Source organism: Fistularia commersonii, chromosome 23, assembly GCF_037954325.1.
Source record: "Fistularia commersonii isolate RoL2024-O1a breed Wild chromosome 23, RoL_Fcom_v1.0, whole genome shotgun sequence".
Classification (NCBI taxonomy): Eukaryota; Metazoa; Chordata; class Actinopteri; order Syngnathiformes; family Fistulariidae; genus Fistularia; species Fistularia commersonii.
In genome coordinates, this window is record NC_141306.1 from 10,175,530 (window position 1) to 10,201,516 (window position 25,987).

The 25,987-nt window shown below is 38.5% G+C and overlaps 1 protein-coding gene across 2 annotated transcripts in view; it reads right to left on the reverse strand.

The window, feature by feature from the left end:
- The window catches only part of grb2b (growth factor receptor-bound protein 2b), a 40,975-nt gene that overhangs the window by 10,766 nt on the left and 4,222 nt on the right, over window positions 1-25,987 (reverse strand). For both annotated transcript variants that reach the window (XM_086170933.1, XM_086170932.1), the window contains exon 3: window positions 3,576-3,673. In XM_086170933.1, the coding sequence (XP_086027059.1) occupies window positions 3,576-3,673 (98 nt within the window). The remainder of the gene's footprint in view (window positions 1-3,575; window positions 3,674-25,987) is intronic.

Below are 25,987 nucleotides of genomic sequence, written 5' to 3' on the forward strand. Positions count from 1 at the left end.
AGTGCTACGGTTTCAGATTTGACTACAAATTAAATGCAAATTTAACATGAGCTCTTCTTTTTTCTTTTTTACCATAAGAAGAAAGAAGAAGTTCTAGTAATTTCCTTATTGAGTTGACTGCCGGCAAGTGTGCCAGATGGTTAGTATTATGTGGTTATAATTGTTGAAGTTACAACAATGGTATAAATTGTAGTGGTAGTTAAAAATTTGTGATACATTTGTCATGGAACACATGTTGATATTACATGAACACATGTAATAAAGTTATGTAAATGTCCACGCATGACACTTGAAGGCCAAAGAGAACATCCCTTTAATTGGTTGAGAAAACGCATGGCATTAAAAACCTCCAAAATAAAAAGGAAACACCTCAAACGAGGGGCAGCCTTGGCACAAGAAGGTATGAAGTTATAGATCTTTGGGAGCACAAACAAATCCTAGGGCATGAACTACATTTTATCTGTGAGCCGAGTTTGAGTATGAGGGGTGTGTTTGGAGAGAGAGAGAGCGAGAGCAAGAGTGAGTGGCAAAATGTGAAAGTGAAATAAATAGCTTTTGACCTTAAATTAAAATATTTGGCAGTCACACAAAGTATTCCCATACAGTGTGAGCACATAAAGGAGGAAAAAAGATCCATGCACAGAGACAGACAGACAAGCAGACAGAGAGAGAGAGAGAGAGAGAGAGTGAGAGAGAGAGAGAGAGAGAGAGAGAGAGACAGAGAGAGAGAGAGAGAGAGAGAGAGAGAGAGAGAGAGAGAGAGAGAGAGAGAGAGAAGACTGACTCACAGCTGAGCCATACTGTGAAGCACAGATGTGAGTACTTGGCTGTTGGGGTGTGTGGGTGCCCATTGGACAGTAATTTCTTCCTCGCCACAGGCCACATATTATACCTCCTTAACTGCCTCGAGACCAGCCTCTTTTACCTCAACAATTCCAGAAGCTCACATTATCTACAAATTAAGTTTCCTTAAAAAAATAAACAGCACTGACTATGTCTTCAGACAGTGTCTTCTATACATTGATTAGATAGAGCAAAGTAATATGAGATATTAGGTGGCCTCTAAACAGTCACTGAAAACTTAGTTGTCAATCATCTTGAGCCTAGTCGTTCATGATTTGCTTGTTAAAAAAGTAATTGGTTATAATAAGCAGGTACAGGAAGTGATGACTTTACGGGAACAGACACATCCACTAAAGACATTTTCACACAGTCTTCCCTTGTGGTAACTGGTTCTTTTCAAACGTCAATGATGGTGATATTTGTGACATAGGTGAATTTGAAAAATGTTTGCGGAGCTCATTTATAAATAATAATGTCTTTTTAATATTATGAATCACAATATAACTAATACTGTGTAATAGCTCAAGGTTGTGGGTATCATAAGATATTGATAATTTCTTTAGTTGCCTTGGGGAATATTTGCTTATAAATAAAAAGCCTGCTACCTGCCACAGTTCCAGATCACTTTGGCAGGCAAGGAAATATATCTGAGGACACTGATGAGAAAATATAGATATGAGCACATGCAGAAAGATATTCAGTGCTAACATTTAAATTGTATTGTCCTGGTCGCCTCCCGGGGGGGAGGTATTCCGGGCATGTCCATCTAGGAGGAGGCCATGGGGAAGACCCAGGACACACTAGAGGGATAAGATAAGATAAACTTTATTGATTCCCATATGGGAAATTCCTTTGTCACAGCAGCATATCAGTTATAATGTAAAAAAAAAAAAATACAAAAAAGGCCAGCCTTTAAGAGACTATGTCTAGGGGGGGCATGGTGAATGTCAATTTTTGGCAACTTGTATCAACAAGCATCATTTATCCATTATGAGAAGAAGGTTAAAAAAATGAATTGTAAAGTCAAGTTTTTGATTGCATTGATTATGAGTTGAACAAAGCTGATGAAGAGACAAAAGAACATTAAGGGAAATTTGGCACCTAGAGCCCATTGTGATTTAAGGGTCCAGGAGAGACAGTATGTACCAAAACCAACTTAAATCATTTCATAGCATCTAAGATAGAATAAAAGTACAAAATAATAATTGGAAAAGAGATTGCATTCATGTAACTTTAGTGATATTTCTAAAATGGCTAAAACTGATGTTAATCACGGGTTTAATGATAAAAAGGTTTAGTGTAAATATAAAGTTGACAAATTAAGTGGTGCTGTTGTTAAATTTTCAAAGCCCATTGATAAAACACTAAACTGTAGCTATATCTTGTCAGAATTCAGGCAAAGAGAATTGAAGGAGATGTCCAAACTTTTGCAGCAGTAAATACATCACTTGAAAAGGATGGGGCATTAAATTGAGTGGGTTTGGCGGACAAAATAGGCTTTTTTATCTGGGAGATAAGAACAGAAGGCATTTTTTTTATATTGTGTGCATCTGGAGAGCATCGGCCTAACAAGGACGTTTTATCAAATACTTTTAGCATTTATGCTGTTGGGATGTTTTGCTCTTCAGAATCATGTATGTATAGGCATTGAGGACAATTTGAGCAGTTAATAAATTTTCATTTGCGTTCATCACTTGATTGCCTCCATCCATTTTCAATAACACTTATCCTGCTCACAAGGTTGTGGGGGGAGGGGGTGGAGCCAATCTCTCCTGACACCGAGCCAGCGATAGGCTACACTCTGGGCTTGCATGCTTCTTTATCATTAAATTGCATTTTATCAGAAAAGATGAAAACAGCAACCAGATAATACTGGCTTAATACAGTGGCTATTTGCATCAGTGCCCTCTAAAATATCAGCAACCCCCTTCAAAGTCCTATCAGCAGCCAACTACATTGTATCACCTGTACAAATACAAAAGGGGCTAAGCAAATGGCCAAGAGGAAGTATATATATATTCATAATAAGAACAACTCAAAATGACATTTATTTATGAAGTTCGTTTCATCTGAGTGCTGTACAAACAAGAAGTAATAAGATTGTGAGACAATGAAATTTAAAAAAAAAATCCTTCATATAGTATCTATTCTGCCTATCCTATAGTTAGGGAAACAGTGGGGCTAGAAGTCTCCAATGAAGCTACTGCATGTTCTTATGTTTTTGGACAGTGGGAGACCCAAGGGGAAATCCATACAGACACGGGGAGAACATGTAAACACACAGGTAGGCCCCAGTTGAAAACTGAACAGAACTAGGACAGATCTTTGTGGAACTCATGAGCAGCAGGGGAGAGCTTGTTGTCTATTATTTGCCATGAAAAATGTTGAACCGCAGTCCAAAATGACAAGTTTGGAGAAGCTGAACAGGCTTGAACACTCAAAATCTGTACACGCGCACACACGCACACATATACAAATGGTCTTGAGAATGGTTTGCTTGCAACATTGACAGCGAGTCAACTGAAAATTAAAACAAAAAACAAATCATTAGTGTGTACTTGCAACTTCTATATCTGGGAAAAGAAGTCTTACTTTATAATAAACACATGCAACTTGTGAAAAGATCAGACAAAGTGTCCTACCCTGCATAATTAAAAATAATTTAGGCAGAAGGCAATCTTATATTTAATCATACACTGTGCATACAAGAATCCAACAAGTTGAGTACTCACGGATGGGCTTTCATCTCTATGTAATTCTTGGGAATGAAGCCGTCTTTTCCATTTAGCTCTGCCTTGTACCAGTTCTGATCGCACTCTTCATTTAATACCTGGGGTTGAGAAAAAGACAGAAAAAGATGGTAATTAAGATTGGTCGCACCTGAAAAAAATCAACAATGGAAACAAATGATAACATGCAGACCATCGGTGTTTGACTTTGAAATCCAATTTCCGGTCTCTTCAGGGAGCATATGTGCCGTACCGTGGATTACAGCTCGGTAAATACTATGAAATTACTGCACTAGGCACAGAGGAGTGGGAATGCTAATAATTAGCAGGAGTTGGAGATCATTCATTTAATAGATGGGCCCAATCAAAAATTGTACTGTATTCAGTATTTAGGCCATATATTAATCTAATGCTGGACACCACTGGTCGCTGCTACTGAATGGTAGTTCATTAAATCATTTCAAAATGTTCAGTAAGTAGAGCACAATGTTCTGTATTTTCACTATAATGCAAAACCTGAGTAGCAGGCAGGTAACAAATGCTGTAGTCCAAGTTGTGAGAGTCTTTACATGTGCCCAGTGTTTTGATGTAAACAATGGTACTGAGGCTGCTCTTGTGTTCTGGATCAGCGGAGCATAGTCTTTTCACGTCTACAGCTGTCCCCTCAGACTCAGACTGAAATAGTTCATTTTGTGAACAAGATAATGAAAAAATGCACAAGTACCATAATCAAGGGTTTGCTATTGTTTACAGTAATCATTTCTCTATCTTCAATAACTGAAAGTGGGTATACCTGCCCAATGATAATGCTTTCCTGTTTAACAGCTATTTTCAAACAACTCTTAAGGCCAGGGGTGCAATATTATCATCCACTTTGAAAAGCTTGCACAACATGGTGGACAAGAGCCCATTTTTGGAGAATGATTCATATAATAGAAAAAAAAGGCTTCTGTCTATTTCTGACAGTGCAGTGTGATGTGGATTGGGAGAAATGGGTGCATTTCAGCAATGTAAGACTTATGCTGTGGGGGTAAAAAGTTAGTTCAGAAATCAGAGGGAAAAACTAGTCTGGAGATGATAATGCTGAGCTTGGCAGGAAATGTTTAAGGAATGCCTGAAAGGCTCGAAAATGTAAAAATCTACGAATCTATGATTAAATTTCACAGGTAACAATTGCATAACCCTGTTTGTCTGAGTCTAATAGATTGTTGTCTGGATGAAAAGTGTTTTACTTGATTTGATTATCATTATTACACTGAACGCTTTAAAAGACAAAGCCAAGCTCCTCCACTTATTTCTGGAGATGAACCACTGTATTTAGCATTGTGGAATATTTTTCATTTTCTTTCATCTTATCCCTAATACAGGCCTCCAAAGTTATGCAAAAATCACAAAATCTTAATCCCAGTTCACCAAGAAAAACCCTATGATTTAAATGACTCCAGGACTGAAGTTGACATATTTAATCATCGCGTCATTACAAAACTCGCCGAAAGAAGGTCTTATCAGAGACTGAAGAATGTTCGGGCCCTCAGCAATTTGTTTACAGGTCTGGCAGGAACACAAAGAAATGCTACTTTTGCACTGAATAGTTTTATGGACCCCCATCCGGGAGTGACATAACATAGGACAGGCTGCTGCTCATAGATTTTTTACTTTCCACAATATGTAGCCTAATTTCTCTTTCATTATTATGATTTTAATGTCGCTGACAGAATGCGAAACTATATTTGTTCCAGGATTACACGAAAGTCCCTTTTCCATGACACGTCACTCTTCCCTTGTGTATTCTCACCTCTTTTTGTCTTGTATACGAGAAAAGACAATAGCAGCAACTACGGTATGATCAACCTCATAACATATTTACGGATGACATACTGATTGTGTGCGTTGCTTTTAAGGGAAACAGAAACTTCAAGCGCCTGTGGTCATTTATTTTTTTCTTAGTGTGATGAGTCCTCTCCAGTCAAATTTGTATATAAACCAAAGCCATGATTGTCTGCTTTAGAAAGGCTTGCCAAGAAAGGCTTGGTGTTAAGCCAAGGAAAGAATAGTCTATTATTATTTGTGTAAAGGTTTGTGACATTTAAGAGACTTCTGAAAAGGGAAAAAAAATTGCAGCTTTAAACTCCTAACCCTTTGGGCTGAGTTGAACAGGCTGAATGCATTCTTTTGCCAAAAGAAAAAAAAAACATTTTCTTGCTGCTACCACTTAAAGATGGCAAGTAAGAGCCATTGCTTTTTGTGCAATCCATAATTTGACTAGTTGAGTAGTCGTTGCTAATTGATGCCTTGTCGACTATCAAAATAGTCTGTTTCTTGGCATGGGATTTGACTTCAACAATATAAAACAAGGTTATTGGTCTCTTAAAACTGATGGGTAAGATTTCAGGTAGCAGTCAAGTCAAGATTACTGGGGTCTGTACTAGGAACGTCATTTTACTTACATCAGCTTGACTTTAAAGTGTTACCCTGAGTTTGGAGGCTTTATTTGGTTTATATTAGGACTTAAAAAGTCAGGCTTTCCTTTATATTCTGCCACCATGTCCAGTTGTATAATTTCTTTGATAATTCATAATGAAAATACAGTTCAGTGTTTTCAGTATATCTTTAGTGCTGACTAAATTCCTTTAACAAACACAGAAATCAAAGGATAGATATATAAGATAGATACATTCCAGATCTTGATCATGGAACTGCTCTTCTTGCCTCCTCAGGCCTTTCTGTTCCACATCCTTCAGCAGACTCCCCTGACCTGTTTGAATACTCAAATTTTCTTAAAATTATGGTGAATAAAAGTATGTGGGTTTGGCCTTCGAGGTTGGGAGTAACTGCTACCGGGGCAAAATAGACACAAGAGAATGTTTTGTGACAAACAAAATGAAAGAAACGTATTCATGATTTGGAAATAGTTAACGAGCAAATAAACCAAGACACTAAATTGTATTATAAGGTGCACACAAACACAAACCTGCACACAAATAAATGAATTATTTAGAGTAATCAAAGTCATAAATATGTGCAAGGGGTGGAATTTTCCATCTTCAATTCCTTTCACCTTGGCTGCTGACTGTGAGTTAACTTTGGATATAGTTTCAGGCACATTTTTGCCACTATCTGGCAGTATACTACAGTACTACAATGTGTGGATAATACTGGGAAAATATTTTCAAAACAAGATACAAAAATGACAAATTTATGCCTCACAAATTTCGACAAATACCGAGGTTTCATTGCATGTGTTTGGATTTTTGAGAGACATCTGGACAATAATTTTCCTGTTAAAAATGTCTATTTAGAAACCCTACTTTCTTATGTAAGCATGCTATACAAGAAAATACTAAAAAAGATAAACAGTACTGCTGTCAAACAGGAGGTATCAATAAGATTTAGGAGGCACCATTATCCACATCATCACATAGACTGATATTTACAGCTATTAGTTGTGTACAACTACAGGTATGGTGCAATGATGTATGTAATCACTGTAGTTACTGATTCTCAACAACACCTATATTACTCAAAATACCCTATAGCAGCAAGTCTTGCTGTTTTCATATAATTTTCATGAAAATTGAAATTAATCAATTCTATAATCTCAATAAAATACAAACTAGAAAGGCAAAAAGAGGGTTGGAAACAGCCCTTTTTGCACACCCAAAATGTCACATGTTTGATAGTTCAGCTGTTTTTGTAAATCCTTGCATCCTGTCAGACAAAATCTTGCAGCAGGGGATTTACCTATTATTTGTTTGTGAATAAATTTGGAGAAATGCATTACAGTCTTTGATCATATTTAATTTCATGGCAACCTTTCAGCAAAGGAAGCAACACAAGATTTACCGCAGCGTCACTGGAGCTTTACATCTGAGGAAAACAACATACTAAAATGAAAAAGGAATATTTAATGTTGGTCCATTCTCTAAAACATGTCAACTTCTCTGGCCCCCCCGAAATCTATTATTTCCCTTGAGTTGAGCCAAAGACAGATGTCCCATATTTGCTCCAGTGAACTTGTAGAATGCCAGCTGTCACTGACCTATCTCAGCTGCTACTACAGCATTAAAACCATAATAAGTGATACAAGGGAGTGGCTCGAACACCAAGTTGTAGCGTGTCATGAATGGGAAGCAGAGACACCCATGAGGACATGTCCATGTGCGCCAAAATATTGGGGTGGGTGAGAATGTCAGCACAAGTCAGCATGGCACTGCCTGGAGTAAGATTCATTCTCACACTTACTGAATTTCTAATGACAACCATGCATTTACTTTGACAAGAAGTGTCTTGTCAAAGTAAATGCATATTTTGTGTCTTTGGATGTACCTGAACCAAGTTAAAAGGACCATAATCCGCCAACGCAAATGCAACATTGGAAATGTCAACAGAAGGTTCGGAGCCAGGATGGTCTTGGCTGTTGGTAAGAAGGTTAACCACTGCACTAAGGTGCCACATTTAATGGCTGCAAAGACATTTAATGAGAGCAAGACCAACATTCCAACATACTCGTAATCTTGTGCTTGACACGTTTTACTTGAAATTGTGAACTTCAAAATCCTCACTCACATTAACGATCTCCCCACACAGCACACAATAGTTCTACAAAATGCTGAATCGATTAAAATGTGACATATGTTGTTGTCATACATTCTGCTGACTCATAAGAGAAGCTAATTTTGAGACAGTAGAACAGCGCCCCGAGCTAACAGTCATGAGCTGCATGTGATAGTGGGAGTGACTGATTTGCTTGATCTAGCTGGAGTTAAGCAGATACAAGGAATCAGGCTCCCCACTCAGTGTGTCAGCCCTGGGGTCTTTTAGCAGAGCTGAGTGGATGGAAGAGGCTGTGTGCACGCACACAGACAGACAGACAGACAGACAGACAGACAGACAGACAGACAGACAGACAGACAGACAGACAGACAGACAGACAGACAGACAGAAAGACAGACAGAAAGACAGACAGAAAGACAGACAGAAAGACAGACAGACAGACAGACAGTCATCCCCAAGACTATTACAATACTGTTTGATCCCCATGCTTTTCCTTCTGTGGGAGGCTGTATTCTACTCAACACAGAAATTAATGTAAAATGTATGTAAGAAGAATGTCAACTTTTAACACTACAGACAATACGGTGTAAGTGCCAGTATTACTGTAAGCACATAAGAAAACAAACCAATAGAGAAATAATTTTTAATCAGGTCAGATGGGGGATAAATTAATGATGTCCCATTTGTCTTGTATCACTATGTATAAGCAATGAAACAGGAGTACTGGTATTTCAAAATACGCAAGGAAATATTCTTAACTGCCTAGCTTGTTGATTGTATTAACATGTATATGGTAGTCAGTAAGCAAGCAGCTGGGAAGATCGTACGAAATTTTTGAATTAATTTCCAGCTGATCATGGTCGAGAAAGTGACGTGCTCCTTTGTAAATCTCTAAAATGAAGTAGTCTAACATTTTGCACTGCCCACTGTGAAACGTGTCTCTGAAAAAGTTACTATGTCACAGACATTTTGTTAAATAGCACAGTGTGTCACGGGTCAGCATGAACTTTTGTAACCTAAACAATTATCCAATCCACAACCCAGGTTATTTATAGAGCACAATAGCTGCAACAATAAAGCTTGCTTTGATGCTACAAAGAACTTTTAATGCTATTTAAAACTATGCCATTGTACAGGGGGAATCCCCCTTCTAACTGTTGTTTCCAGTGACACACAAATTATAAGTATACATTAATACTGAAAGCTATTATTTGGTTAGTTGGTGTCCTTGAACATACTCTAGGCATTACTTTGACTGCAAACTTACAGTACTAGACAAGTAATGTTCAAAGGAATCTGAGTCAAGTCCTACTGCACTTGAAAGGTGCAACTGGTTTTGCACTCTCAGTTTTCATAAAATCAATTCAACAACAGTCCACAGTTGTAGCCAATGCATTGTATGCAGAGCATAACCAACACCCAAACAAATTAAATCTATGTCTGTGGGAAGAAAGAGTATGAATCTAAGCATTAAGAACACTAATTCATGCAGTCATACCTTTTAATTAGTAATATTATGAAACCATCTAGCATTCACTAATAGTGCTGGCTCATGTTTTGTTGTGGGAAAAATCTAACCAAGGAAATAAAACACATATGATGGAAGTTATGGGACACTGATAAGTGCATCTTGTTACATAGGACACTATAAAAATCCCACTTGGTTCACACCCATCAAAAAGTAGGGAATTACAAAAAGCACATACGATAATATGGAGACCTGTCAACATGCTGTTTTTCTGTATATGTAGACCTCTTGCCACAATTTTAAAACTAGCCGTCAGGATTTGCGATCACCATAATAGATGAGTCTTACATATGACATCTAACCTTTGATATAACCTACAAGACTACTGTTGCAGACTTCATATGAGGACACTGCCGGAGTAGGCTGCCTGATACTGGCCACTCTGCTTCGAGACACAATAATTATTCTTAGTCAAGATGGTTTGTATACAGTTCTGCTACATTACTGTTACACCAGATTGGACTTGCATGATGTCTGCATTTGATACTCTCTTGAGGTACCCTTTTGAGTGTATCTCATTGATTCTGTTGCCGTGAAATGTACAATTACCTATGCAATGTGAAAGCTGGTCTTACACTCACCCAGTAACGCTACAGAATCAGTAGCCCTGCCATGTGAATCTTGGCCCTGATTCTTCCTGGTCTGACTTGCAACTGCAGTGCAAGCCATATTTGGTTGCTCATACCACATTTAGTCAACCTCTTGTGGATGTACAGGCCAAGGTAGGTTGTCTCCTTGGACTTCCCACAGAGCACTCTTTTAGGACCTGCTGATCATAGTTTGTCATGCTAGGAGAAATGTTGCCTAATCTTGATGGTTCATCTTCCATCCTGCCAAATGGTGGGCCCGTGGCCTGTCTCTTGTTTTGTCTGTAATTCTTTTGGATGTCTGTGTAGCAAGAGAGTGTAGATGGAGAGAGTATTTTATAGATCTACAGCCATGTAGTGTTTGTTTATATGTGCAGTTTATTGAAAGATGTGTGGTTCGCTGGATGCTTACTTTACCCCATGTGCCCTTCAATCGCCCCTTGTGGACAATTAGGTGTTATTGAATCTGAATCATGAGTAAAGGGTAACTAGCACACCCTGCCATGATGCAGTCCTTCCTGCTGTGAGTCAGTCTGCCTAGGTAGCCCTCCTGTGTTTTCTGGAGGCTAATTGTGCAATTTGAAATTGTCAATCGAGCCAAATGTTGTCTTTGAATCGTATACACATACGCCATACATTTTTGGTCATAAAATAACCTATGTGAATAAATGTATGGTCATGTAATGTCACTTCTGGGCAACTACAGTTATTCATTATGTTTTGTGTCAGTTATGAAAACTACTTTATGTATGACATACATTCTATTTCTGAAATATATTGAAATAGAAGCTACATAAATAAATAAACAAACAAATAAATGGTCAGTTTTAATTTTTTGTAGTCCCTTCTTATGTCTCACAAAAACTGAAAGTAAGGCATTGGAGAAAAGTGAAACAAATACTTGACAGATATGCTGTTATTTTTCTTATTTTCATTGCTGAAAACAGCAGTAATGTTTCTGACTGAGATATATCTCTTCCAAGCCAAAGAGAGTTTTGCTACCACACTTAGTGGATAACCCCCTCTAAAAGATTTTTTTGTGATTTTAATATGATTGAGACACAGTGGTTTTAAGACTTTCTATTGGAGAATTTAAGGTCCGTGTAAGGGATTATCTCCTCCACAGCTGCTACTGCAGACCCTCATCTGTCTCACACAAGATTATTAAAGCCCTTCCTGACACGGCTATGCATGACAGTCAACAAGGATAGCTATTATATTATATTGTATGCTCTTTAGAACTATGACTTTTACTGCAATGCTATAAAACACCATAAGATGAATAAAGTTGGTTTAATTTTCATTGCGTTCCCTGACTTCATTCTGAAATATAATGAGGCAAATGTGAAAGAGTATATTATCAAAGAGTATATTACCATCATTTGCTTCTCGCGTAGGAATATAAAAATGATCATTTTCACCCATGCTCGGTGTGTTTATACCACAGTAGATCAAACATTAAATTTTTAGGCCTCTGCTTTGATCCAGACAAAGAATAAAAGATGACTATAAGAAGATTAAATTGAAATCCTCCGTTTCTAGCCACCATAACAGACATTCAAGAGAATTTCATTTTAACAAAAATATTTATGTTGATGAAAAAAGATTAGCATGCTTTTGTTGCGTTAAAGAGCGGACACAAGGACGACATTAGTAAGGGGCAAAAAGAGAAGACGAGCAGGAGCAGAGTAAACAAGATGCTAAATAAACCACATGTCTGCACGGTTCTCATGAGACTGAAATAAATCAGGAGCAGGGATTACAGTGGACCATGAGTTAATCTGATCGTGAGGCAGGATGGGCAGAGAGAGAAAGTCAGACAAGCTAAATCTTTATCAGCATCTCGGTGGGCAAAGTTCTATCGAGTCTGCCACCACTTTAATGGACTTGATTAAGCCCCTTCTGCTGTCTATTTGCACACCATGTGAAATTTTTATTTATCATACCACACATCAAATATATGAGTTACACTTGCTATTTTATGCAGAGACAGCATTAGTCAAAAGGAATCAGTGCACTATAGCTAAAGAGTAATTTAGACTGTGCAGTACAAAATCCCTGCAGTGGCTCTGGTTTATCCTGTCCTTCAGAGATTTCAATTAGACTATGAAGAGCAATTCCTTGGGTCTGATCGCACCGTAGAAATCATTTAAAGGAAAATAAGATAATCGAAACAGTATAGTTTGGATACATCTTCTCACACACTCACACACTCACTCACTCACTCACTCACTCACTCACTCACTCACTCACTCACTCACTCACTCACTCACTCACTCACTCACTCACTCACTCACTCACTCACTCACTCACTCACTCACTCACTCACTCACTCACACACACACACACACACACACACACACACACACACACACACACACACACACACACACACACACACACACACACACACACACACACACACACACACACACACACACAGGTCAGGAAGTATTTGATCCCCCCTCTAATTTTGCAAGTTCTCCCACTTTTCAGCATTGGTGGGTTTCCACTGTGAGAGACAGAATAAAAATATGATGACTGTCGATGTCCCTCGGACTGGGGACTCACGGAAGAGCTCTCCGCATGAGGTATCGATGACGCTAAGAAAGTGAGGAATCAGCCCAGTACTAAACGGGAGGAGCTGGTCAATGACCTGAAGACAGCTGGCTTCCACGGCTACGCGCAGTAATACACGAAGATGTGATGGTCTAAAATCATGTATTGCACGGAAGGTTTCCCTTCTTAAGTCAGCCCATGTCAAGGCCAGTCTGAAGTTTGCCAGGGACCTCTGGATGATCCAGAGGAGTCATGGGAGAAAGTTTTGTGGTCAGATGAGACCAAAATAGAACTTTTTGGTCTTAATGTCATTCACCGTGTTTGGAGAAAGAAGAAGGGGGAGTATCATCCCAATAATGCCATACCTACAGCGAATCATGGGGGTGGAAGGATCATGCTCTGGGGGTGTTTTTTAGCACAGGGGCCAGGACGCAAAAACCTCCTTCCCTCAGTCAGAGGATTGAAGATGGGTCATGGCTGGGTCTTCCAACATGACAATGACCAAAAGCACACGGCCAGGAAAACCAAGGGGTGGCTCCGTTAGAAGCATATAAAGGTTCTGGAGTGGCCCAGCCACTCTCCAGACCCAAATCCAATAGAAAATCTTTGGAGGCAGCTGAAACTTCGTGTTGCTTAGCCACAGCCCAAAAACCTGAGAGATCTAGAGAAGATCTGTATGGAGGAGTGGGCCAAAATCCCTGATGCAGTGTATGGTGAAGACCAAAAGGAACTGATTGACCTCTGTGATTGAAAACAAAGGCTTCTGTACCAAATATCAAAATTGTATGACTCAGGGGTTCAAATACTTATTTGACCCTGTAATTCACAAAGAAATTGTTAAAAAAAACATTGATCCTCGTCACATCAGACCGATGAAATGACCGGGAAAATTCTGAGTCCGTTCAACTCTGACATCGAAGAAGACAACTTTGACGGTTTAAGTGCGCAGGACGCTGCTGGTGCCGCTTATATTGAGATGCGCTCAATAGTCCGGAAATTAGAGTATACACACACACACACACGTGTGTGTGTGCATAAATACATACACTTATATACATGTATATATACACATATATATACACACACACACACATACACACACACACACACACACACACATATATCCATAAATACACATGTGTATAGATCACACACACACACACACACACACACACACACACACACACAGACAGACACACACACACACACACACACAGACACAAAATCTGCTATAGAAAAAATGAATGAGAATTATAATGTATAATGTTGTACGGCTTGCTGCATATTGTTTAGAATTACATGATACACTTGGAAACAATGTGGAGACTTAACACTCAGGCTAGTGAAATGGCTCTTTTAAAGGAAAACTCCATAGAGAGAGCAGCATGGTAGCATGGGGGTAGCGCTTCTGACTCACAGCAGGAGGCCCCTAGTTCAGTTTCCAACAAGGGGCTTTTCTATGTCTCTGTGTTGTGTTCATGTTCTCCCTATGTCTGCCTGGGATTCCGTCCACTGTCCAAAAACATGCAGTAGGTCAATTGGAGAGCTTAATTGCCCAGACATGCGGGATGGGCTCCAGCCCCCACCCCGCCCCCCGTGACCCTGAGTGCAGGATAAGCAGTATAGATAATGAATGAATGAACTCCATAGAGAAGTAGGGCAGCAGCAGCTGAGATGCAGCTGCAGGAGTCATGTCAGTGCAGATGGAGAATGTGTGAACTTGACTCTAAATATGACACAAATGTCATGAATGGAAAGCACAGGCTGGTTGTCTGTTACAACTTGGCCACCAATTTAGATATAATTCCACTCAGTGATGCTCCCCCCCCCCCCCCCCCCCCCTTAGTGTCACCAGGTTGTCAAGGGACATGTGTGGCTCTGATGGGCGTGCTGGTAGTGACCTAGAAAGCCAAGAGTGCATGTAATTTCTGTGACATCAAACATTTGGTTAATTCATCATCAACTCTTTTTGACGTAAAGATTTTCCCATCCCTTACCCGGGGTTGCCAGCTCAGTGAATTGAGTCATCTTGACTAAAGGCAAGACACTCAAGCACTCTCTGGGGTTCCCAAAGGCAGTTCTAAGTATCAGAGGAGATTTACAAGCTTGTGTGTTCCCGATCAACCACAGGGCCTCTCGCCCATCCTATTGGATGAGCCTGAAACACCTCAAACAGGAGCCATCTAAGAAAAATTGCTTATCTGATGCCTGAATAACATCAGCTGACTACACAAGGGAGCAGGCACTGTACTCTGAGCTTCTTGCAAAAGAGAGTGGTTTTCAATTCCTTTCTAAGGCTGAGCACTTCCTCCCTGCAAATTAAAAAAGTAACAGCCATTTGTATCCACCATCTCAGTCTATGTTATCATCCAGTGCTTATTTTTCAAGTTGGTATGTAGACTGTTAAATTAAGAGATTTGCTTATCAGCTAAGCTCTTTCTGCCTTAAAACAGACATGCAATCTTTTGTCACAGTTGTTGACACTATGTCAATAGCTATACATAGAGACTTAGTCAGTACTACTCTTGCAAGGTGTTCATGATCTGTTGTGATGCAGTTTGAACAGATAGCTCACAATGATACTGGCAGGTTAATGAAAATGGCTGGCATAGGTTATGTAATCATTGCATAGTCAATCAATGAACAATATGATGGATGACCAAAATTGGTAGTTGGGGGCAATGAAACAGTATGAAAAAGGTGTAGGCGTGTGCCTAAACAAAGAAACGTTTCTACATTCAAATTTGCTTATAATAAATGCAGGATGTGTGGTGGTTAAGTCCAAGCAAAATAAGTGCTTTGCTTTCTGTTTAGAAAAATGGTATTAAGGGAGAGAAAAAGCTGTGAAAATGGCGTTGCCCTCCTTTGCTCTCAGCAGGGAGGCAGCAGATCAAGACAGGCCAGAGACAGGGGGTCAATGAATTGCCCTCTCAGAGAAACACTCAAGTTAAGATTACACCGATTCCAGTAAATGAAGGCTTGCAACAAAATATATGATGGCACATGGGATACCTCCCTCACAGGGGAGAGCGTCTTTATCAAAGCTAATTTAAACAATTGATCTAAACAATTTAATCTAAAAAATGTTTATATTGGTCAAAGATAGCAGCACCGTTACAATACAGTGTAGTATAACTATTCTTTTATGATACATTTGAAACGTGGCCAAAAAGTGTTTTTTCTGGACATTATGCCGCAGTTAGGGTGCTGTCATTTAAAATAAATGGAATACTTTGATAATCCTTTCTTGCTCAACAACACTTTGACAAGTTAGAGGGGGCTCAGCAATCAAACCCAGAACTTTGGTTCCAAGATGACTGCTCCTACAGCCTGAGCCACGCAGTCGAAGCTAACACGCACACGCACACACACACACACACACAAAAAATAAACTATTCGATAACAATATAAATAATGTTAATTTAAGCAATACCCCTGAAACTACATTGTACAAAATCTGTATTATTGAAAATACATGTTCTTGAATACAAACACCCACTGCAGACTTAGGTCAATGGTAAGCTTTGTTTGTTTAACACAGAACACCTGAACTGTATTAAAAAAACAAAATCAACTTCAGGGAGAGTGGTTTCTGCAAATAACAGGCTGTTCGCTGGTGCCAGTTCTGAAGTCAGTGTTAGCCTGGTATAAGTTACGTAAAGGAGCAGAACTACAGCCTTCTTATCCCAGTATTCATTGTGTACTTTACCATAAATAAGGTGAGCTGACTTTTCACCTATAGTATATCGTTTACAGATTGTGAGCTATTTTAATAGAAGCAACAAGTATGAATCATGTTTGATTCACGTACACAGTGAGCGCAATTATTGGGCATGTGATTATTTTGACCCTATCATCATTTTATCCCTAATTTCCGACTCCTTGCTCTATAAACTTGAATGCTTGGTGGATTTAATGCATATCAAGTTGTGTGTATTTGTGTAACAAGGAAAGGTGGCCAACACCCTATATCAGGGTTTGCCTAATTATTATGTAGATTCTTCTCAGAAAAAATGGCCCCAAAAAGAGACTCTGACAAGTCAAAAATTGTAAAATGTCTTTCAGAGGGATGCAGCACTCTTGAAAGATCTAAGCAATTGAGGCATGATCATAGAACCATCAAAAGTTTTGTTGCAAATAGCCAACAGGGCAAGTCAACAAGTAATTCGCAAGAATTGTGTCAAGAAGAAAAGACATATATTAACCGCCAAAGATTTGGGAAGAATCAAACATGAAGCTGCCAGGAGTCCGTTATTCTCCGAAGCTGCCATATTTCCACAACTATAACCTACCTGGAGTGTAAAGAAGTTTGAGGTGTTCAGTGCTCAGAGACGTGGCCGAGGTAAGAAAAGCTGAAACCCGACCGCCTCTGAACAAGACACACAAGCTGAAACATCAAGAATGGGCCAAGAAATATCTGGTGACAGATTTTCAAAGGTATTGTGGACTGATGAGATGAGAGTGATTCTTGACGGACCAGATGGATGGGCCCTTGCTTGGATCAGTAACGGGCACAGAGCTCCACTTCAACTCAGACACCAGCAAGGTGGAGGTTGGGTACTGGACAGATATTTAAGATGAGCCAGTTGGACCTTTCCGGGTTGAAAATGGACTCAAAATCAACTCTCAGATCTACGATTTTCAGAGGACACTTTCTTCAAGCAGTGGTACAGGAAAAAGTCTGCATCTTTGAAGAAGACTTTGATTTTCATGCAAGACAATGCTTTATCACATACATCACAGTATTCCACTGCGTGGCTGGCCAGTAAAGGTTTTAAAGATGAAAAACTAATGACATGTCCCCTTCTTCACCCGATTTAAACCCTATTGAGGACTTTTAAGCCCCTCTTAAGCAGGAAATTTACATTGAACGTAAACCGTACACCTGTCTGGGAGGCTGTGGTTGCCGCTGCACAAAAAGTTGATCCTGACCAGATCAAAAAACCGACTGACTCCGTGAATGGAGGGCTTGTGATGGTTATCAAAAAGAAGGGTGGCTAGATTGGTCACTGAGGTTTTTTTTTCTTTGAAATTTCAGAAATGTTTAATTGTGAATTTTGAGTTTGTTTATGATTCTCACTTTAACAGGTGAAAATAAACAAGTGAGATGGGAAAATCTTTGTTTTTCATTTAGTTGCATAATACTTCTACACACTAATAGTTGTGTAATAATGGTGCACATATAGATATTCCCTTAAGAAAGCCAAAATGTCACTTTGACTACTAAAATGTTCAGGTATGAGGGTTTGTTCACATTTTGGATTGACTAAGAGCACTGCAGTTTTACAATAAAATGAATCCTCAAAAATACAACTTGCCTAATAACTATGCATGCAGTGTTCACTCGTTAGTGTCTTTATGACACGTCAGCAGGGAACGATATGGGATAAGAAGTAGCGAGACATAATTACAGCTCACGTGGTCAACCCTGATACAGAAGAGGAGCGGTGAGGGGAAAAAAAACAGCAGATGAGGGAAAACTAGGTAAAATCATAGACAAAAGACAGACAATGACAGATGAATAGCAAAAGCAGAAGGCAGCATGAGCTAGGGGGAGAGCAAGTGCTGGCAGTGAACACTTTGAAAAATCACACCCGTGTTCAGCTTAGGAAAACTCCTCAAGGGCAAACAAGATGGAATGAGGGCATCTATTTTTTTCAGAGTAGCCAAACCAGCGATTTTTTTCATTAAAGTCGACTGACTATATGCATTTTTGTGTGACCCCCATCAATGCTTTGTGAGATAAAAGTTGTTTTTTTCCTCATTTTGTTTCCCATTCCCACTAATATCAACATCCAATAACCATCTCAGACAGCCCTATATTTACTTTTTCCTGTTATCACTATGGTATTGAAAAGGAAGACAGTGAATGGAAACAAAATTATATGTATCACACGTGGAGTGTAAGGCTTGAACTATCAAGTTCCCAATAGGTTAAATGAGAAAATTTGTCAAGTAGGCAAATTGTTTTACAAACACCACCTAAGTCATGTGGGACCCCAGGGAAAACCCTGCATTCATTGCTGAAGGAACACTTGTTCTGTACACTAGACTTTCATGACTGGCAGGCTTTGCATGAGGTCAAGGCTGAGCATTAGCTACTTTTCTGCTCCATCAGTCTGCAAAAAAGGTGAAATGCAGAATGCAGTATGTAAATACAAGGATGTCACTTCAACTTTGCACAGTATCATGTGTTGGCAGCTTAGCCTGCTGTTGATAGCCTAGTTGGCCAGGTGTCATTCCTGAGTGGGATGTTTGGGAGATAAAATCTCTCTTTGTGAGCAGACTTCGGAGATTCTTCAAATACAAAGACGTACAAAACATAAAAATATCAAGAAGTGAAAGTGAAAGACGACATTCATGGAAAAAAAAATCTTCTATTACTGAGCCAAGGTAATATTTGCAGTTTCACCGTTTCCCGCCTCTGCTGCTGAGAACATTAGCATGCTGGTAGGGGCATCACAAGCAGAGAGGTCCTGCTATACACACTATTTGAAAGCAGACCATGTTTTCCCTCTCAGATCTTACAGCTGTTTTACTGTGAAATCAGCTATATGAAAGAACACCTCTGTCCATGTCAGGTCTAGACCACTGCACTGGATCTTTGAAATAAAGTGCATCATGCTAATCTAGTTAAATGACTATTTTATTGAACTATTCATATTGTAATTAATTAAATTAATTTCTCAACTTAAAACTACAACATTTACTCCATAATGGCAATTCTAATTGACAGTTCTCTATTTTATCCCATCAAAACACCTTACCTTGCAATAATCATCCTGATTCACACATTTTGTTTCATATTTGATAACATAATATAATTTACACAATTAGCCTAATTAAAAATAAACTAACTGGGAAAAAGTCTAATCAAACTAATTTTCAGAAACCGAAATAATTCTTTTGTACAGTGTGTTCCATGAACAAACATGACGCTGATGTCTGTGTAAAAAGAACAAAGCGGCCTTCTCTTGATACAAACATGTAATATGTAAAAGCTAATTACAACAGGAATAATATACTCCGATGCATCACACCATCACTATTGGTGAAGGTGCAATGCAACACAGTGGTGGCTATTTGTGGCAGCGTGGCAGAGCCTCCACAAGACTGACACACGACCTTCTGTATTTAATCACAATTGATCGATAACTACAGTTTGCTCTACTATTAAGGACTCTCACCATCAAAATTGCAAATTTGCTAATAAAATTCTAATACTAACACTGGAGATGTCACATTGTTCAATAATTAAAAAATTCCAAAACTGCATCAGAAAAAAATCGGCATCACTATTCTGTTGTTATTTCACCATCTGTAAATTTCCTGGTTAATTTGCAATACGTAATACTCGACCTTAAATGCCAACAGAATGTAGTTAGATATGGAACAAAATGGAATTGCCCATCTGCAACATTACAGAAATTTCCTATTGTTAATGTGAAGTAAGTTACATATAAAAAGACACGTATGTGATGGAGCTTACAAGTTATTTTAAAAGTTCTTTTTGTATTTTTTTTTCTTTAAACTGGAGGGGAAAATACATATAAAGAAATTGTTTTTATCGTGAAATGAAACTTACCATGAAGATAAAAATTCTTCAATAAATTGTTAATAATTTAACTTATGCGTGTGTGTGCGTGTGTGCGTGTGTGCGTGTGTGCGTGCGTGCGTGCGTAAGACATTATTGGAAAATGACTCAGCTGAGGTTAGGGAAATTAACAGGAAATATATCCTGAGACACATCTTTATGCTCCAACTGAAATCTCACCCATTTAAACTTAGTTAATACTGTGTCCTATTTCTAGATGAATCTAGTCTTATTGAAAAGCTCGTGTAGATCAAAAGAGGTGCGACAGTCCACCAATGGGCCTCGACCTCAACAGAATACAGAGTTCACTGTTTAGACACAGCCTGCTTCCACACGGATGTAGGGGAAGGGGAGGCCTCAGCCTCAGCTGGACAAAACCATTTCAAGAAAAATAATCATTCAAAAAGTGTAACAGAAGTTGAAGTTTTCTCAGCCAGTAAGCTATACATACTTATGACCTTTTTTTTTTTTTACTTCAGTGGCATGCCATGTCTGGCAGTGCATCTAGGGTGAGCTCCAGATATACTGCACAAAGAGCAATATACCAGGGGTTTATTGACCACTCTATTCAAAATTTTAACCTGCCTAAGTCCTTAAAACAGACAAGTAGAAAGAAAGAACTAAAAAAAAGTCCAAAACAGCTGCTGATGTGACTTGGGAGTTACAAGCGTTAAAGATAAAAGAATATGTAAAATTGTGTATATTCTAACTCACAGTGTTCATTGAAGTTCCTTTGTAACTCTACTGAAGGATTTATCGGCCTTAACAGTAAAGGTCATTGTCACAGCACACAGCTTGTCGTTCTTCTGAAGACGTGCTCCAAGTTACCTTAATGTAACTTTGAATAATTTATTTCACATGAATATTGCAAAACATTTCAAATAAATTAATCCTGACAACGATTAAAAGATACATTAATTTGGCATTATTAGATGCTCTTTACACGTTCTAATGTTTGTCAGTTGAACGGACAATATACTTCTAAATATGCCAACTGGTTAAAAACAGTTATCGATATCATGAAACCAAAATGTATGTGTAACGCAAAAAGACTAAAAGTTATAATGAGTGACTTTATTGGACACTATTTTTAGGTTTAGTCATTCCCAAGCAGCAATGAGAAAAATGGCTTCACTCAAAGTCGGGTGGACAGAAAGGGACGTCCCGGGAATAATGACCAATGTGAGAGGTTAATATCAAGGTAATCAAGCCAAAAAAAAAGGAATTACACAGAGGGCCAAGGGGATATGGACAGTCTAAGGGTGTTCGGTTCTTTTTGAAACCATATAACTTTGAGCACCGATATTAAATTGTGCTTGTGTAATTCATAGCTATAATGTGGTAGGTGGAGACAGTAGTTGCTGGAGTAAGCTGTGGAGACACAGGAAGCTGTTGGGGGATGGAAGACACATTAAACAGGATGTGAAAACAGCTAAGCAATGGCATTACTGTAAGCACACAGATACTGGGACACACAAACGTTAGTTCTGACAAGACAACTGAATGGCAGATTTTCCTGACCAATTGTACACTGGACCAAACACTGTTGTAACTTTGTTAAGTTAATTTACGCCGTGTCTCACGTGGCCAGACCAAATGTCATGTTAATACACAATCATGAGCAGGAAAAGAGATGTTATCAGTATAATTAATTATTAGATTTACATTGCGCTGGTTAACTGAGAGCATTGGAATTCTCCAGCTGTGTTTAAAAAAATAAAGTAGTTATTTACTTATGTCTCTATCCTTGCTTCTTCCAAATTTGTAAGCAGATTTTACACAGAGAACATTTTGCCTGGCTGACTGAGGTTGCAGCTGTGCCTGATCTATTGAATCATGTTCTCATGAATACACAAAAACAATAATTACTGCCAAGCAAAGTACTTCTATCCAGAGTGCACTCAAATTCTCTGTGGAAGATACAGATAATAGAATGCAAAAGAAAATTAGTATGGTCAATTGGGAAATTCAAAAAATAGAGTTGCAGGCTTTGCATTAGATTGTTTTTCAAACCTACATGTAACACTGCTAACACGATATCAAATGGATACAGTCTCTTACTAAATTTTGAAATGGTCCTTTCAATTCAAATCCGAGAACAGTCAGCTCAAAGCAATATCTACATATCGTCCAGTACCCTTTTTTTTGGAAAATGTAATGACTTTTTAAATGATGGGTTTTGGTTCACATCTCTTAAAGTGTTTGAAGTTTCACAACAAAGGCTCATATGTGCTCATGAGCACTAATGTTCAACATCTTACTAAAGAGTGACAACCAAGTTTCTCACCCTACTTACATCACTTGACTAGAACTGCAATTTCAATCGCATAAGCACTAACACAATGGGAATATGTGTGATACTGATGTTGGGGGAGGTAGTGCAATATGATTTGACACACATTTCTTGGTTCCTGACTCAGAATAGACACTAACAAGATGCTCATTTTCCATTCATGAACAAAAAATACTTGCAACAACCAAATTACCCCCATTCTTTTTATAAGAGTTGTAAATGAGGAAGATGGAGTGAGCTACCAGGAAGAGGTTCCTTTATTAGAAGTGGACAGTCACAAATAATGAGGATTCTTATCAAATCTGTTCTGAAATTTCCTGTAGTTTACAAGTGGCAATACCAATTTGGGGGAAAAAAGATGTGTGTTTTTTTGTTTTTTTTTGTTAAAACTACACGAGGGTGTACAAAATTATTCGGAAATTTAAAATCAATCAATGTAATAGATTGGACCATTACAGAAAAAAATGTTTATGTGCAACAAAACTGTTTCTATATGAAAAGGTGAGGGAGCATTGTTTTCAAAAAAGTACAGGTTACAATGAGTGTTGAATAAAAGCCCTTATTTTACATATTATTTCACATTTATTGTTCACAGTTTCCAATTAACATGTTAAGTAAATAGTAGTACTGGATTGATTTGTGTAACAGACACTCCGGGTAATGTCTAAGATTCCAAAATCAAAAGTTTGGAAAGAGGGAAGCCTCCACGCTACTCCCTCATTTCTCCAGCAAGCTTTTGATTTTAGCAAATTTCTGTGATACTTTTTTTTCATGTTATAGTAGCTTCGGTTTGTTAAACGTCCACTTTTCTTACAACTTGTGTCTTAATGTCCCAGAACAGTCTAAACTTAATTTACCTGTGTTTCATACTTAAGATTTTTCATTGTAAATCTTGGACAACACACTGAGAAATTAAGAGCAAAATGCAGACAGTTGATAAAACTCTACAAGAATAACTTGTTTTGACTTCAAAGGGTTTCAAGATCTGCAGAAGGGAGCTAGCATTGAGGATGATCCTCATATAAAGGGGTGAAGAGAGCGACTGGACAGTGCTGTTGCCTGACTTCATCGCTGTCCCCTGCTTTGCAGAGACTTTAGATCTGCTTAGTGACAGAAGATTAGATAGAGGAGATAGATTATTCTGATAAGGTACATATATTTTACTTCAAACTATTGAGAATGTGCTCATGATTGCAAGGAAACTCTTCAGAAGAAATAACTCCTGTTCTCTCACACACACACACACACACACACACACACACACACACACACACACACACACATATTTACATCTCACCACAAGTTGGGTTTTTTTCCCCCTGACTTTGTGCATGGTGGGAAATCACGTTGCAAAAGTCTAAGGTTTTATACAAATTTGTCATGAATCCACAAACCACACTTGTACTGCAAAATATTCATAGACTCATTTTAATACCATGACCACAGCTGAGACATTAAAACTCAACATATCCGGCATGGATTGACATATGCTTTAAGAATAAGTGTGGCTAATGGTAAAAGAGCAGACCCAATGGGAGTTAAGAGTCCACCTACAGTCAAAGAGCCAATGCAATATTGACAACCATGTCTGACTGCCTTAAACATTGTGTTGAAGACTAAACACAGTGCCCTTATGAGGCAACAGATGGTGACAAACTCTGAAAGTGAATATCTGAAACTAAACAGTCCTGCGGAATGACAGTGGGAGGCCTGCAGAATTCAACAGCACCACCATTTCCTGGTGAGAAATGCATTGCGAGCCCTGTATTTTTCAGGCTAAATGAAATCTTTAGTGCCAGTAGCCATTAGCCCATGTTGGCATATCCAGCTGGTCAAACACAAACTAAAGTGAACCAATTTGATACCATTTGTACACTTAAAGCAGCACCAAACGAGTTAAACCTTTCTGGGCTTTGGGCTGTCAACTGTGAACTTAAATGTGTTAAAAAGGCTCAATGGCAGAGATGAAAATAGAGCAGTCTGTTATGCAATGGTGGGTTTATCTCAGAAGACATATGGTCCAATTTTTTGTCTATTGAGCAAATATTTGAGGGAAGGACAGTTGGAGAAGATGATCTGTATGGGCTAGCTGCAGGCCGGCTACGAGACAGCTTCCTTGGTGTTCCTTGGCAATGACTTCCAAACTTCACTTGTTTGTATAGGCTTTGAGTCGCTTTCCTTTGTAGGGCTAACAATGTGACAAGCGGCAGTTTTTAATACTTTTTTGTTAAAAGTATTATATATAGGATTAATACTGGTGCCATGGTTGAGTGTTATTAAGCCCAGTACCAAAAATGACTTAGCTAAGTCATTTAAATAGTGCTAATCAATTGACAAAAGCAGAAAATGCTTACCAACTATATCATATACAATAAATACCCGTGAACACATTTTAAGGCCTGAATGTGATATTTCTGCAAAAGATTAATTAGCTGTTTTGAAAAAACGCAAAGCTCACAATTAGTTAATATTTATTAAATAAATCATCCCAAATCTGCATGCTTTGCTCACCAGTACCTGAAATACATTCGGACGACAGCACATTTAAGTTACATGATCTTTTCTGTACAATAGAACGCCTCAGTGAATGAAAAGATATCGTTAATATTCTTTTCCTCAATTCAAATCTGGAAAGCAGGAAGCATCCAGGTTTGAGAGTATTGTTTTTTATGCAGAGGGAAGGAACAAAAGAGGAAAACATGGTGAAGGTGAGAAAACGCAAAGGGAGATGTTAACTGACAAGGACAAACAAGCTTAAAAAATTGATGGATACTGCCATAAGGTTTCCATTCAAGCTTTGCTTCACTTGGACCGATGCTGGCATTCATTTGCTTCATGAAGTTTAAATAAATATCAGAATCAGGGGAACGTGGCTGATTGCCCCCATCACAGAAGGATGTACATACCTTTCTGGTGTTCAGAAAGCTTGTGGTGTTTGAGGTTCACAATAACTATAATGGTTTTCCTTAATGTCATACAACTTTAATTATGAAAAAAAAAGATACTTTACGAATCAAATCACCAGTTCTTTATCACAAAATGTGTAGATAAGCGATATTACACCCTTCCTTTTCAGTCTTCTACCTTCTGATATCAATACAGCAAACAAGACACAGCTGAACACTGTGGAGAGTCACTAAGGAGCAGAAGCAGGTCAATGACTTCTGTCCTCAGTAGACAAATCTCTCATTCCAGTTATGCACAATTAACTTTCATTTTGCCTGAAAATATCTTGACTGGTGGGTTCCTTTAAATAAGTCATGCAAGCTTCTTAAACGCTATTATCCACAAATGGTTTAA